The sequence below is a fragment of the Diorhabda carinulata genome, chromosome 2 (assembly GCF_026250575.1).
Source record: "Diorhabda carinulata isolate Delta chromosome 2, icDioCari1.1, whole genome shotgun sequence".
Lineage (NCBI taxonomy): Eukaryota > Metazoa > Arthropoda > Insecta > Coleoptera > Chrysomelidae > Diorhabda > Diorhabda carinulata.
In genome coordinates, this window is record NC_079461.1 from 17,863,985 (window position 1) to 17,881,577 (window position 17,593).

At 31.6% G+C, this 17,593-nt stretch overlaps 1 protein-coding gene across 3 annotated transcripts in view; it reads left to right on the forward strand.

Moving 5' to 3' along the window:
* Positions 1–3,040: 3,040 nt before the first annotated feature.
* The window catches only part of LOC130903931 (kinesin-like protein KIF6), a 47,549-nt gene continuing 32,996 nt past the window's right edge, over positions 3,041–17,593 (forward strand). The window contains exons 1-4 of one of the 3 annotated variants that reach the window (XM_057816326.1): positions 3,041–3,345; positions 3,405–3,636; positions 5,565–5,607; positions 9,245–9,349. In XM_057816326.1, coding sequence (XP_057672309.1) covers positions 5,582–5,607; positions 9,245–9,349 — 131 coding nt within the window. In that variant the 5' untranslated portion in view covers positions 3,041–3,345; positions 3,405–3,636; positions 5,565–5,581. Of the gene's footprint in view, positions 3,346–3,404; positions 3,637–5,466; positions 5,608–9,244; positions 9,350–15,324; positions 15,438–17,593 lie in introns of those variants that run through there. The other 2 variants (XM_057816327.1, XM_057816328.1) reach the window with 2 other exon arrangements.

The window sequence follows — 17,593 nt, forward strand, 5'->3', positions numbered from 1 at the left end:
ATTATGAAAACTGGAAATTTTGGTTAATAAAAAAGTTGATCATCTCCCGTTGTTTTATTATGGTACTAGCTATGTGTTAAAGGTCAGTGAAAACAATGCTCCATAACTTTTAAACCAATTTTCAATTTTTCCAGTACTATGGCCAAATTAAGAATAGGTGTGTTTCGATGATCAAATTATTGGTAAATTGAAAATGGGGAACAAATTGATCAGTCGAACGCCATTTATGTCTATACAGAAAATAAATATGCGGGTTGTTTTTAAAGTTTATGACTTAACAAAGAAACAAGACATATTTTCCAATAACATTTTTATTTTTCAACATAGTCTCTTTTCAAATAATAGTTGCAGTCCTCCTTTTTACGTATACCATAACGCCCCTCATCTAATGAGAATCTCTCTTCTGCAAATTAAACTTTGAGGTTAGAAGAGAGAAAGTTGCTGGGGGCTCGATATGATGCATTCATCGTCATTAAAGCTGAGACGCCAATGTTTGAATTCATTTGCTCAAAGTTTTACAGTCGTAAATGATGGACAGAGTCTTTGTACACAGTGTCTCATTCTTTTTTCATTTGCTTAAGTAAAGTAGGATTAGACTAGACATTTAACAAACTGGGGGACTTTATAAGATAGGATAGGACTTCGCATTTCAGTTGTTTAGTTGCATTAAATAGTTTGCCTTATTTTAATAAGCCTTCATCCCCAGTAGATGAGCTTAGTATTGAAGTTATCCCCTACTATGAATAAAGCGCTGTGATAGTTAACTTGTAATTTTTAGTCTTAATGTTTACTCATATAGCCTGTATTATACTTTTTTGTATTCCATCTCCTAATAATGGGTTAAACCGTCTCTTATTATGACTGCACTACCTCCTTTACAGTCATTGTTAGGGTGTGTGGTTTGGTATATTTTATATCCTTCAAATCTAATGTATGACTCCTTTGTGAAATGAAGCGTATATCAATTTGTTCTAGCTCTAGTATGACTTGCAGCTCTTGTTGATGCTGTAATAGTCCATTTGCAGTTTTTGGTATAGCTCCGTGGGTGCTGTATTACATCCTGCTTATCCTATCATCCAAATTGATTAGTTTTTCCAGTATGTGCTGAAGAGTTTGTTCTATGTATGAACCGTTTTTATTTTCCTCTTGTTTTTTTTTGTTGTCCAGTGAATACCCGGTTATAGGTCCTGTTTCCATTTTTAAATTGAGTTGTATTTTGATCTGTTTTTACCCTTTTCTTTTGTGATTGCTTACACGGGTTCTTATTACTATTTTTTTTTGTTTGGGTTATTGTTTTTTAATTTTTGCATCTCTTTAACATTTGCTGGATATTCTCCACCAAAATGTACCCATTTTGCGTTTCTTGTTTTGCATCTTGGATCTTTTTCACAGTAGCTTCGAGTATGTCTATATGATTGGCACCTTTTGCATTGCGGTACCAATTTTGACTTTTTCAATGGCTCTGTTGATAACTTTGTATCAAGTGTACCAGTAATTTCATGTATTTTATTATATATTGTCATCATTACTAAATACTAACATGAACATGTTTAGTAGTTATTTTGTATTTTAGTTTTGGGTTTACATTTGATATTTTGTATTCTTTATTTGAAAGATCCATAATAATGGCTCTGATTTGTCCGTTTTGCTTGTTTTCATACTAGTGCCACAAAAAATTATTACAATTTAATTTTGTAGTTATTATTTTATAGTCTTGCGATGGCATCACTTACCACTTTCATCTTGAACTTATTTGAATTATTTCCACTTAACTTATGTAGTGCTGGGATATTTTTCAACTATTATTAGCGGTGGTAGCTGCTGTTCCTTGATTTGTCCAACCCCTTTTTTTTGCTTCTCATATTCCTCGGTGGTGGGGTTAGTGATTTATCCATTTAGTCCTTTTTACAATTTTTAACTTGAATCCAATTTGTCTCCAGAGCTAGTTTTTCTTCGTCGGTTACGTATTCGGTCTTCTGTGCTTGGTTTTTCTCTTTTTCTAATTCTTTTATTTGTAATTGTTTAATTACTAGTTGAGCGGCCCTTTTCTCATCATTTTTCAATGAAGAACAGATACTGTAGTGGTGTAGCTCCTCATATAAACACATGTTTTAAAAACGAATTTGATTCGTTGTGTTTATGTGTTTATTTAATGTTTTTCTATTCACACCACTCAGGAGACCTCTCGATGGGAGACCATCAACCCTGAATTATTATTATCTTTACTTGTTGCATACATTTCATAATTTAAGTTGAACTTATACAGAAATAAAATAAAATAACAGACAATAAAATAAACAATGACAGTTTACTTCGAGGGACTTCCTGATAACTTACATACAAGACTAAAAAATAACATAACTCAAGAAAAAGATAAGAGCAGAGAATTTGCTAACTTGATACCTTACCTAGAATTGTACACTTATCTTTATGATAACTGTTAAAGATGTTATTTTCAGTTTTAGTTCCTGTTTTGTTTTTAAAAACGAATTTCAAACGAGTCCGAATTAATCAGAATCACTCCGAATCAAGTTGAATCTGATTGACCAAGATTCGGCGTCGAGCGCTCCGTTTAAATGCGAAGGGACTCTTTTCCCGCCTTCAGACCGGACGAATCTGGTTCAATCAGGTTTGATTCGAGGTCGCTCTTGATTCAACCTGTCAGAATCCTCGTCCGGACAGTCTTGAATCAACAACCATAAGAATGGACGTTGAGTTATTAATTTTAAAAGTTAAAGATTATAGATTCAGGTTGATTCAGCTGGTGTGAAAGAGTGGAGATGACGAATCAGATTCAACTTGATTCGGAGTGATCCAGATTGATTCGGATTCGTTTGGTGTGAAAGGGGCCTTATTCTGTTACTGAAAACGCATTTCTGAAACTGAAACATTTTTTTTTCTTTATGAATCTACCTTAACTTTCCAGAACTTTTTTTATTCTGTGTCCCATGGAATATTTAGTCACTTTGCCGACAGTATTCATTTTCTCTCTCGTTTGAGAAAGGTTTATCTACACTGTGCATGCTTCGAATGCGCAGATCTAATTGAAGCGCCTGCCATTACTTTAAGGCATAATTCAATCACATAACCTCTATTTATTAGACATTTATATCAGTGTATTTTTTTCTTCTGTCTAATGTACGATTGGATTATTTCAAGTCAATATCTAAAATAATATATATTTTCAAACGATACGTGACATTTATATTTTTGTACAATAATATGTCAAATTAAATAATATTGAGTGAACCCACCGCGGCCATAAATTAAATTTGGATTAGAATGGTTCATCAGCATATTAAAGTGTACGCGAGAATAAAAAAGGAATTGAAAGATAAATCTTCGGTGAATATTTATAATTTATTGTGTTTTTTAGACTGAATTTATTTGAAAATTGATTTCAGGTAATTTACGAAGTCACCAAAAACAAAAAAGAATATGAAGATCTAATGTTCTATCCAGGAACCAGCAGTTTTTTGAATTCATGTTGTGGATTTAGGAAAGTATTACAAATTATATTTTGATTGAAAATATTTGTTCTATATCATCACCCTATTGTAGGTTTTATAAAGTTTTTAATGTAGATAGTGTACAAGCAGAGGTATTTGATTTGGTTGCAATACCTGTAATTAGAAGGTGAATTAATTTTAATCTATTCCATTCTTTATTGGCTTTATTTATTTATTAGGTCAAGTTAATTACTGAAATAATGTTTGATTTGTCATCATCTACACCTCTTTGTATCTTTGGATTTAATGAGTACTTTCTTTTTGTCTCTATATATCGTCGATATACAGAGTGAGTTTTATATATGGAACGCCTCAATTATCTCGGAAACGGCTTGTACGATTTTTTTTGTTATTTTTGTCTTGTGATACGGACGGTATTATATCTACATTGTTGCCAGATCTTTCCTTTTTCCTGAAAAATAATGAATTTTGTTATTTCGAATTTATCAACCTATATATTTTGTGTTTCTAGAAATCCTTAAGAAATTATTTTTTATGTAAGATTCTCTATACCTAATTGTTATAATTAATGCATCTAAATGTTTTTGATTTTATGTTTCTTCTGTTTTAAATTTAGTTTTTTTTTTCAATACTTTTTGGAGGAAAGATAAAATTTGACGTTTCTACTTTTCTTTAAGTCTTTATAAACTAAGACAAATTTTGCAATACATTTTGCAATCCTTGACTGCTTAATTCTTCTTATCTCTGTGGTAATCCTATCTTTTATTTCCTGAATATTGGCAAGTTTTGTTTTATAAACGATGTTTTTTAATTGACACATTAATCACAAGAAATAGTCTAAAGGATTCATGTCAGGTGATCGCGGGGGTCATTCGATAAAACCATTTCATCTTCGGGGAAACACGTTATTGCCTCACCACACACGCATAGTAAGGTGGGGCACCAAAAGTAGCCAAATATTGTTTCGTATATTGTTATTGTCTGTAAATTTCTAATAATGAAGTCTAAATACGCCGGACCATTTAAGTTACCCTTAATGAAAAAGAGATCAATTATTTTGTCGCTTATAATTCCAGCCCATACATTCAGTTTTTCAGGATATTGGGTGTGGGATTTACGCATTCAACGAGGATTGTTACTCGAACAGTATCTAAGTATAATTATATTGGGGATGTGGGTGTGGGATATTGGGTGTGGGATTTACGCATTTAACGAGGATTGTTACTCGAACAGTATCTAAGTATAATTATACCTATTTACGTTTTCATTAATACAAAAAATAGCCTCAACGCAAAACATAACATTACTTAAAAAATTTTTATCGTTGATTTCCATAATTTTTATATGGATGGAATTTATGAAAATGTATAATTTTTATTATTATTGCAAAATATCAAAGTTCCCTAGATATTTGTCTAGTATTAAGTGTGGATCGTCTTCTAACAGGAAACAAACATCTAAAGATTTGTTTTCAGTTGATGCAGTTTTTCTGCGCCCTGATCTTTTATTGAACCAGTTTTGTTATCCTTTTTACTGACAGTACGAGATATAACCTGGATCCACTACTTCACTCCTGAAACGAAATAACAATTAAAATTAAATGGATTGCAATGATCTATCCTGCTCCGAAAATTGCAAAAAGTGACAGTATTTAAGAAAAAGAAAGTACTTTTTCTTTAGGAAAACACACTTCAGTGATCGCCATGGCCAAAATTAACGAATTGCACTTTGAATTGGTTGACCACCCACCATATTCACCAGATCTGGCCTAGCAACTTTTTTAATTACTAACCTCGAAGCTGGTTAGATTAAAATAGAGAATTAAAACAATATTTATTGATTTTATCAAACAATCATTAATAATAATTTAGGTGAAGTTAAATTATTGCAAAATTTAGAGTTTATTAAATGGTAGCTGAATGTGAAATCTGAACAAGATAACTTTCGATTTCAGTTAGTTCTGTCACATAATAAATATAATAATATGAGATTTTAACCATGGAACCCTGTTTTTACTTCTAATAATAGTCTTATAAGTTTCTTTAGAGTGCTTTTGTGAAGTAATGATGTTTATGTGTATTTTTTCATTTTCAGCGTAATTGAGGGATTTAATGGTACAATATTTGCATATGGTCAAGTAAGTGAATTGTACATTCAATTATTTTTATGAAGAAACCATTTCTTTGAGCTTAAACAGTTACTTATTGAAGAAAACTCTATAGAAGAATGAGGGTTGATCTAACAAAGAAATAAGACATATATATGTCTATATACTTAGTCCAGCGTTGCTTTTATCTTTTAAACCCTTCCATATAATAGTTGCCATCTTACTAATGCTTTAACCTCCTCGTCTGTTGAAAATTTCTCTCCTGCAGAAGAAACTTTAATTTTAGAAAATAGGGCGCCAAATCTGGCGGATTCGATGTGCATTTCGTAAAATTTAGCCATTGGGATCAGCGAAGTGCGAGAAGGTACGTTGTCCTGATGTGAAAACACTTTCTGCGGTCGCTTTTTTTAAAATTCGTCCCCTTAGCAATGACGCGTAATACTCTTGTTATTATTTGTTTGTCTCTCAAGTAAATCTAAAATATACATCAGGTATGAATTACTTTGTCTGACGTGCGTTTCGAAACCAAGTTGTCGTCTTCAGAGTCTGAAGGTAAACTGACAATTGATAGATGAACTGACAGGTAACTTGGTTATCGAAACGCGTGGTCAACAGTGTAACTGTGAGTGTTGGTATAAACAGTGTATTCAGTGTTAATATCACCAACGGTTCCAGAAATCCCAACTTAGTAACAAAAGTACTTGAAAAATATACAACGTTTTCAAAAGTATTAAACCAAATTTGGAATGTAAATAAGTCAAAAAGAAAAGGATGTCTACTTCGTAAGAGGTTTAAAAAAACAATTTCTTCCTTAAATGTAAAATTCATCTGTGTTTGATGAAAGGACAAAAGATATGGGTTTTATGTTTGCATTTCTCTAAAATGCGTCTCGATTTTTCTTTTTTTTTTCATCAACCTTTGAAATATGGTGGTAGCTATCATACCTTATTTTTACAAAAGTTTTTGCCTCATATTTTCTTTTTTTGGTAACTGCGGAATTCGAGTCACTTGGAATCCCTTTTTTAGGTGGATTTCTAATCAGTATGAGGTGCTATGCCATACTTACACGAAATGCTAATAGATCCATCTTTTGAATTACCAGTGCATCAGTTTGCTTTCATATTCCATCCATGAATTTATTAGTGCTATCTGACAAATGAGCGTATCCTGATCCACAAATCACATATAAATTAATGGACTAGTGTCACATTTTTTGTTGACCCTGTGAAAGGGCACAAAGAATTAAGTCTTTTATATAGCTCTGCAGAAGCACATAAATATTGATAAAAAAATAGTTAAAAACTTGCTGAGATCACAGTTTTTTTTTCAAAACCAGACCTCAATCGCAGCATCTGATTTATTTCAACAGAAATTTAGTTGGAAATAACACATGAACGTTCTTAGAATTTTTAAAATCTCTAAAATTATGTCCCTGTGAAAGTGAACAAATATTATTTATTTACATATGAGTCATTCGCCTTAGTTTTATCCTAGTGATAAGGATTTTTTGAATTCCAAATGATTGGTTTTTATTTTATTTATGATGTATAAATCGTTTTTCTACTCCACAATGATAAAAAATTGCATGCGTGGCTACTGAGCAACAGTCAACAGAAAAATGATGATAATGAGGAAATCGCTAAAAAAACGTTTATTCCATGTTCTTGAGGTCTCTGAATACGAATCCAGAATAATAATTTCCTAAAATGGAGAACCTGAAGTGGTTAATAAAAATTCGTAGAATTTAATTTTATAAGTTTTCATATTAAATTCGATGTATCGTAAACAATATATTTATTATTGTAATAAAGTTACTGATAGCATAGCCTCAATAGCTACAAAACAAGCCAACTCTGTTGAATAATTGAACAAGAAATAAATTTTTAAATGTGTGGACAAGAAATTTTCGAATAATTAAATATGTAGTATGGAAAATTTATTATGTTTTTTTAAGTTCTCGCTTATATATATATATATATATATATATATATATATATATATATATATATATATATATATATATATATATATATATATATATATATAAATATATATATATATATATATTATTTATCCGTTAGATTATTGAATTCAGAATCGTATTTAGTGACGAGTATATGAGAAAAAAGTAGTTCTAGCAATCAGTGCTTCATGGTCACTCACTGCTATTTCTAAATCACTTTTTGAGAATGTCTTGCTCGCCTATTTAATATATAATAAAACAATAAGTAGTTAAGATAATAATATTCCAATATCGATAAGGATTGAATAACATATTTTGAAGTTTCATCTTTTATTATACTTTTCCTCACATACAGGATTACATGCATACATAGTATTTCTAAAAAATTATATATTGACATTTTTTCTAACGGATATTCAATCACATAGTTGTCATATTATTGGTAAATACAACAACATTACCAGGATGGTTGTCTAGGTTGTCTAAATTATTGTCTTAATTAAAAGAGTAAAGTGAAAATAAGTTTTGGAGATACCTAGATTAAGGCTAGTATTAAATATGTCTTTTACTGTTTTGATGTTTTGTGGTAAGTAATAAAATATTTCTATTAGTCGTTTTTATTTCACTTGCATATGTAGGTACAACTCATCTCAGTCATCTCACAACTATTTTAGTATTACATTTCTATTGAAGAAACAATTATAGAAAATCACTATCATTACACTACTAGTTTAGCTATGTTACTCTAGTCTCTGATTCTACATTCACACATACAAAATCAAGGACCACCAAACTTTGCTTTTTCCTTAGAAGAAGTAATATTATACTTTAGTGGAAAGTATTAGATAATAAAAAAATATCGATATATCGATAAAAATTCGATGCTCGAATCCGATGTTTTACATCGAATATAAATATCGATATATTTTTCAAGTACTCCTACACTGAGGTTGATTGTAACCTTATGTTGATTGAAAATTTTCTGTTAAACTCGAATCACATCAATTCTCATATATTTGGGCGAATTGGCGTTTACTTTTGTCAGATATTGTCGATTTGCATCTAATGAGGTCGATTGTCACTTTATGTTAATTAAAAATTTTCGATGTCCATTGACGCCGTTTGAACTGGAATAACATCAATTCTTATAAATTTGGTTAAATTGGCGTTAACTTTTGTCAGATATTGTCGATTAAGGTTGATTGTCACTTTATTTTGATTGAAAATTTTCGATGTCCATTGACGCCGATTGAACTCGAATCACATCAATTCTCATATATTTGGGTGAATTGGCGTTTACTTTTGTTGGATATTGTTCGACAACGAAGATTGCAGGCTATCTTACTTAACCCAAAATACTATTAGTTCATAAGTATTATCCAAATCTTTAGTCTTTTGACAAAATTTAATTGACACTTCACTTTACAACTTTTCTCTATATGTGACGAGCTCGAATACATAATTTTTTGATTACTTCCTTACGAAAGGCACTATTGATATCAAAAGCTTTCTAGTATTTCTGTCTTTTTTCTAAATTTTGAAAAACCTGTACTCACATATTTCATATAATTTTTTTTGTATCATTTAATATTCACAATTCAATCCCCACGACGCTCGAGTGAATCTTTATTTTGCTTCTTCGGCTCTGCAACTACTTGATATGTATTGTTAGTGGTTTTTAATAAATAGATAAATTGTTTTTAGACAGGCAGTGGTAAAACATACAGTATTACTGGTTCGCCAAAAAATTATGACGAAAGAGGTATTATTCCAAGGAGTATACAGTATATATTCAAACATTACGAACACGTAAGTTACTTTGATATTGAGTTCATGTCAATACCACAGATCACCTATATTTAGTTGGTTCACGACAATGTTATTTGGTAATTTTTTTTATTTAAACTAACGTGCATCTTATATAAAATATATAAAACAAAGTCGGGTTTTTTCGAACACTTCCATGGTTTTTGTTTTGATCTATTTCTCTCCGTCCTGCATAGCCATAGATGAACCATATCCTATAGATATCCAACTCGAATCTCATTTCAGCGCCATCTCTTGGTTCATGAGCAGTACTAAACGTACTTATAACAACGAATATCCCATCACTAGATAGATATAATTCTGACAAGGTAAATGTAATTAATTTTCAACATTAGACTTAACATAAAGGTTCTACCAAATTAGGATACACCTAAATGATATCCTAAAAACGGCATGGGTTAAGAAATACTAACCAAATCTGAATAAAGTGGAAGCCCTTAGTAGATTGTTCCCCATTCCAGAAACAACTAAAGAGATAAAGTGTCGAAATAATAGGAGTTATGAAATATTTCAAGTCTTATTTGTATGGATCTTTTCAATAAAAAAACCTAATGTTCGTTTCACGAGATGTAGATTGAAACTAGAAGAATTTGATTCTCAAATTCTGTATAGAAAAGGAAATTAAATTAAAACGCATTTTCTAAAATAAAAATAAACGAGATTAACGTTAATGTAATTTTTGAAATAGACTATATTAACAAGAATATATCTAATGATAATAAAAATGATGAAAATAATCAACAGAATGTATCTATTTTACGACAATGAATTGACCTCAAATAATGACGACGGTATAGCAAATATAATTAATGAATTATTTCCAGATGATAACAAAACCTAACAAAAGAAATTCTCATATCAAAAACACTTATTAATCATTTTTAAAATCAAATATTTCTTTAAATTGTATCCCATTTACCAGCAGCAGAAAATTATTCGATTATATGAGAATAAAACTAGATTCTTTATACAAATTTTAGAACAAAATGTCGAACCTGAAATTATTGATTTAAAGTATTTACCTTGATAAATAAACTTTTTGCTATAAATATCGATAGACTAGATTCAATTCCTATTCAGTGTTGAATAACAAAATTTTGTATTGAAAGCTACTATCTGTATTACTGTACTAGAAGATGTAATTAACCTCGAATCACAGGTACAGAGGGTAATAATGTATTATGAAAGCTACAACAAACATAGAGGTATCAATAAGACGAAAACAGAAATTAAATTTAAATGTTATAAGGGTGAAATAGTACAGAAATCCTCCAAAACAATAATTCGAATTAACACCCACGTTTGATAAACCTTTCAAAATAGTTTACGCAGATGTTTTCTCAAGTAAAGGATACAAAAACTTGACAATAATTGACAGATTTAGTACGCTCAAGCAAACCATTTAGTAGGAGTAACTGCAATACCGAGGCTGATCGTTGGATCTGTGAGCAGATAAATTCTTTTCACGTCCAGCAGGTTGTTGGCCTCACCTGACAACCCTCCTCCTATACTCGGGCTTGGGACTGGCAGTGGCAGTCACCAGGCTACTCTATCCACCCAGCAACCAACCACAGGCATAGAAACAAGAGCGGACAACAAAAGAACTGAAAACATCATTCGAACAACAGAAATGAAAATACTGAGAAACATGCGGGTACACACTAAGAGACATAAGACACGAATGTGAGGTGGAAGACATAGTCAGATGGGGAAGTAAATGTAGAAGAACTTGGAACGAATACGTGGACATGATGACAAGAGAGAGATTAACCGGTAAAACAGGGACACGACCACCTTTAGGAAGACCTCCAAAAAGGTAGATGGATTCATGGACCTCAACATTCTAAGGATGATAAGTTGGAAACTACAGGCATAAGGTCTACAATACGTTGAAGAAGAAGAGGAAGAACTGCAATACATTCAATAGCTAAATCTTTCATGAATTTCCACATTCATCACATTACACCTGAAATGTTGGTAATTGAACTAAGAAATCAAGTTCTCGAAAATTTCGCAAAACTACAAATACCACAGCATTAAATTTAAATAGCATAATGAATGGAAGATAGTTTTACAACAATAAAGATAAGAAAGGTCACTTATCTGGGCCACTTATCCGAGTACAATAATAATAATAGAAGGAAAGCGTGGACTTGGTCGCAGACAACATTCATGGTTAAAAACTGGCATGAACACATTATCTTTAATTCGCATCACTCAGGACCGAAATAAATATGCCGAAATTCATTAAATGGATATGACACCCGAAGAAGAAGAATGGTTGACTGAAGACGGAATGGTTTTCGTTGTTCATTTTCCATTAATAAAGCCTGTAACACATATTTCTACCTGTTCCCACACGATCTTCACCTCACCTAAATCGTGTCTGGCAATACAAGGCAACCAGTACGAGTACGAAGGTTAAGAATGTGGAAATGTTCTATTATCACATCTATATAGAAATGGTAAATCCCAAATCCGAAGAATGCATCTATCAAATGTTGCAATTAACAATCGAAATCAACAGGTGCCACTAATTGTCGAAATCATTCAAGCTATAAATTCAGCAGATTAAATTTCAGTATTCCCGAAAAAAATTCAAAACTACCTGCTCCAAAATTGATTTCATATCTTTTAGGGGTACTCACTTAATAGAACTACTATTGATGTGTACCTTCCAAAAACATAATCTATTTGTTAATCGAGGGCAAATTAATTTAGGACAACTGCTACTACTTCAGAAATAAAAATAGAAAATGAAGAATTACTTCATCTAGGAAAAATCAACATAAAAGAAATGTCTATAGACAAAGTTTACCAACTTATAAAATAAAAAAAAAACGAATGGAAGGAATTAGCACGAAGAAGAAACTACTTCCTTGCTTGAATCATACCTTTATGTTTAACAGTTGCGATCATACTTCTTGAAAGTTAAAATAAAGATGAAAACATCAACAAACAACAAAAACTACCGAATTACACTTGTATTGAGTTTTTAGCCCGAATTTTCAATAATTTTGAGCTTTTATCATCAAATGTCCCAGTTGTTGATACAGATATATGGGTTGTAGAAGTACTAGATTGTCTCTGGTTGATCTCTGTCCATGGAAATATTCCTTTGAAAGAATGTTATGTTTTTTGAAGAACCAAGATCAATTTTTGTAACAGTTCACACATAATGTATTAAATGAAATTGGCATTCAAAATTTCGGCGGTAAAGGTGATAGATTCTGCAGTACTAGGATAAAATATTATGAAGGCAAATTTTGTGAAGCCCAGATGGAGTTGTGAATTTTCACCAACTGTACCAAATTCATCATTGAAGTGTTTAACTACTTAATTTAAAAAAATTTATTCATTATTGAGGTCACTTTCTAGTAAATTCAATTTTCCGTATTTCATAAATTTATTATTTTTATAAATACTTTTAAAAATAAGTGTATCTTAAGCGAGGAACTATTCGTTAAAAGGCAATTAAATCATTTTAAATAGGGCAGCATTATACGCTGTTATTTAGACAGATGCACTTAATTGTAGTCCTACTGGGTCCTTAGAAAAAAAAAACATTAGTAGACCACGTTAACTTTATGCATTAAATAAATCAAGCCACGCCACTGCTTAACGAAGACGGTTTAGCAGGAATATATCAAAGAAATTGTATACATACGCTTTCCGACAGCTTTGGCAAATAGAAATGCTTTTATGTTTAGATGTTTTCATTACGTAGGTGTTTAGCACACATATAAAAAATGTCGTTGTTAGTTTACTCATTTAAATATTTCATGAAATCGTTTGTGACTCTTCCATTTAAATAGGGTGTGTTTTGAAATTTGTCTCTGAGTTGACGTATCATGTATGCGGGTTGGCATAACATCCAATCCTATCACCAGGATTCACCACCTAGAACAATGAACAATTTTGTATTAGTACCAATCGGATAATTTTTGATCTGTTATTATTATTATCCACCGTCTATGCATCTTAATAACATTCCTCATCGATTTTATTTTTTGGTAGGTATTATATCAGAGTACACATTTTAGTTGTCTGGACAGCTTGCAGTCGTTAAAAAATATTGGGTTATATGAAATTTTCGTTTATAGACAGTTTTTGTTGTCATGAAAAAGTAACATAAAAGTCTGCTTCTTACTTTTCCAAGTTAATTATAATTAAGTAATATTGCAACTGTATGAGAAAATTTTTCTTAAAGTCCGTCTACCATGTCTTCATTCACTAGAAAATTCTGCTTGCAATTCTTTTGTAGTTGTGTTCCTAGCACGATGTTTATAGTCAGTACCAACAATTTTTCGCATATCAGGAAAAATTAGAATTAAAGTTAGTTCGATGCTATATCTGTATCTAATTTGTGGTTGCGCTCCATTCAACGTATAAATTATTTCCATATGTAAGATTTCGGTTATTTTGTATCACTTTATATATTTTGGATGGTATCTTCTTCCGAAATTTTATCTAAAAGACTTATTTGAAAGTTTTTATTTATTTTTTCAACAAACTTTCTATATCGATGGTTACATCGCATATTTGAAATCAAACTTTGTTCTAAGATAGCTGATGTTTTCGCGATAATACTAGATGTTTTTAACACGTTGAGCCCCGGTGCGGTCCATAGGCCCGCAACTGAACATTCCTCACAACCCAGAGCGGGCCTATGGACCGCACGATATAATTTATTTTAAACCTTCTCCAAAGCCCATGGGACCGCATTTTCTTGGGTTTTACAGTTGGGTTGGACCGCCCTGGGTCCTTGAAACATTACCTTACACTTGGGCTGTTTGATTTTCTACTCCATCGTAAACCCAAAAAGCTTACTTTCATATTTTGGTTAGGATTTTTCGACATTATTTGAATAAACTTGGATTATAACATTAAATATGTGAAATGTTTACGATACCTGTACATATTTTCATAAGACTTAAAAGCAGCAGCTAATGCTAATTGCCGCGTGAAATTGTTGCCTTATTCATGTTTGTCGAGCTGTTGTTCTTTCAATACTGAAGCAAACCTCCAGTTATTTGGAAAGTAAAAGGGTGAAAGGATTGCAAATATGGGGTGAAATTACTACAAAGAATGGATGACATCCGTTATGAGGACAATAGAAAACCTGCTCAAGTTATAAATCACCCATCATGGGATGCTTGGGAGGTATAAAAATAACCGCTAATACGTACATTTCAAAATGTTTTGACACAAAAATACAAAGACATTGAAAATAAGCAAATTTTTGTAATAGTGAAATTTCAATTCTCCAGAGCCAAATGCTAGCATTTGAGCATACCCAAAAGCATTATTTTTGTAATTTTTTAAATGAAATGTAATTTTTCATTTTACATATCGTATACTTTTTTTATGCTTTTATATAAAAGCATATGTTCAAAAGATAAAAAAGCGAGAAAAAAAATTATTTTGCAAGTTTCATACTGCAAGTAGAGTGTAATTTCAAAAAAAATAAATGAAAAGATTTATTTCGAATAAAAAGTGCAAACAAATTCATACTTTTTATGTGCGGTCCAAAGGCCCGCTCTGGGCCCTGGGGCAAGTTATACCGATAAACTTTCCCTAGGGCCCAGAGCGGGCCTATGGACCGCACACAAAACACATGATTTTTTCGAACTTTTTATTTCAAATAAATTTTAGCATTATTTTTTGTTGAAATTACACCCCATATGGAGACTAAAATAGAGCAAAAAATTATTGGGCCAGGGGGAAATTTCATCCATTTTGGTTGGGGCTCAACGTGTGTGTTATTGCTATCAGATGTGAGTGAAATAATCAATATAATTGATAGAGTTAGCATTTTCGTAATTTTATTTTTATTCATGGAGGCAGGACTTTAAATAGAACATAAAAAATTACTTAGACCTGGAGTAATATATGTGAACCGTTTATAAAATAGGTGGTTTCTGATCAATATTGTATTAATAGTATTATTTTCAAAGGTATCCGAGAAACCTACCATTTATATTTCTTATATGGAGATATACAATGAAGTTGGATATGATTTGCTGAGTACTAAACAATCGAAAATTTCAAAGAATTTAGATGAGCTTCCGTAAGTCAATTTTCAAGGAAATATGTATTTTCTTTTAATATTTGTATAAAATACAAAATACACTCGTGATCAAAAATAACGCACCACCCCGATTTCTGAACTTCTTTTCAATAATTTTGACGCAATAATAAGAAATGTGTAGTAATTTTAAGTGATTTTTAATGAGTAAAAAAATAAAAACATTGCAATAAAACCAAATTCTCTTAAAAAATAAAACTTGCATTATAAACAATAACGTAACTTTTTTTAAAACGCTAGTGCGTGTATTTCACCCCCTGGATGTGATTGCTGATAACATTCTCCTGGGATTTCGACGAATGCGGCGAATTTGATTACGTCCATCTGGACTTAGATTGATTCTTGTCTCATCAGTAAATAAAACTTTTCTAAATTCCAATCTAAATGTTGCCTTGCAGATCGTAGTCTAGCAACACGATGCTGCCTGGTTAGCGAAGGTGCCTGGAGAGTTCTTCTGCTGTGTAGATCAGCATTCTGAAGGAGTCGTCTTACTGATCTATCAGAGATATTTACATTTCGGACTTCTCGTAAAAGGCTGATGAGCTCGACTCTTGTCATTGACCGATTTCTTATTGGATTTAATTGCAAAAAACAATTATCACGAGGAGTTAAAACTGAAGGACCTCCTTGTCCAGGCTTCATAGAATGTGCACCGGTCTCTCGAAATCTTTGCATGTGCAATGCATAAGATCGATTAGATAACAAATAATAACCTCACCGTGCGTAATAGACACTTTTGATAACATAAAGCAATACAAATCATCAATTATCAAAAATATAATAATATATAATAAGTTATATATTAATAAAATGGAATGAGCACATTGACCGCATGACAGAAGAACGAATTGTGAAAATATCAAGGGACAAATCACCAGCAGGACAAAGAAGCATTGGAAGACCTAGGAAAAGATGGAGTGACAACCTCCCAGGTGACTGAGCAGAGGCAATGACGTGAAGAAAAACAGGCAATGATGCCTATACACACAGCAGAAAGAAGTTATTTTAAAAATCGCACCTAGGCGGACTCGGTTCTTGTATTTCAGTTATTGATTACTATATGGAGGTTGGAGGAAAGAACTCTGTTTCTAAGAAGTGTACATAGTACAGAGAAATTTTGGGATGGAGTTATATTAAAATCGAAAATTTGTATGGTGAAGCATCTCTTCGCTTACAAATTTAAAAAATAAAAGAGTGACGTTTTTAGGCTTCCAGAAGGATACATTGTTATGTCCCATAAGATAGAGTTCTCCTTACCTCTACTCTTAATAAGTACAGTTTGGCTAATACAGGAGTAAATGTCGAAAAACGTACGAAAGGCACGAAGATAAAATGAGAAAGTTTTTGGATGACAAAGAGGGTAATATTTGGAAGAATAGCAACTCTGAGATTGAAATTAAAGAACAAATGTTGCAGTTATATATACAGTGCTTTTCAGATAAAAGTATCCACCTTTAATAACTTTTGTAATACTGGTATTTAGAAAAAATCCAAAAACACGTCAATTTATGTTGGAAGGGGCAAGCATTATGGCTTATTTAAACTTACTGGAAAAGCCACCCCTAGCAGCATCCCCTTTATTTTTTTAAATTACTTTTCATATTTTTTATGTAAAATTTGGATACTCCTCTTTGAGCTGATTTCAAAAATGTATAATACTTGTAGGTTAAAGTGGTTAGTTTATGAGATAAACAATTTTTCTTTTAAGAGCACAAATTTTACTTATTATTTACTTTCACCTTATTTGCCTGTACTAAAATGGGTTGTACAACAGTTCAAACTCTTTAATCTTTTTAACTGTGCTATTTATTCTACTTAAAAAATCCAAACAACAAAAAACTCTACTTTTTATTAAAGTTTGACATTGTCAACTAGAATTTGTAGTCACTATTGATAGTGTAATTTGATACATTATTTATTTTGTTTCTCTGAAATGGTTTACTCTTTGCAAGAAAGAATTGAAATTGTAGGTTTATACTACCAAAATAATAATTGTGCAAGAGCTGCTGCTAGAATATTTAACGAATTACATGACGGAAGACATGCAACTCATAAGTATGTAATTCAACTGATGGAGAAATTTACCACAACAGGGTCTGTTTGCAATAAAGTGCATAAGCGAGAGGGACTCGTAAATA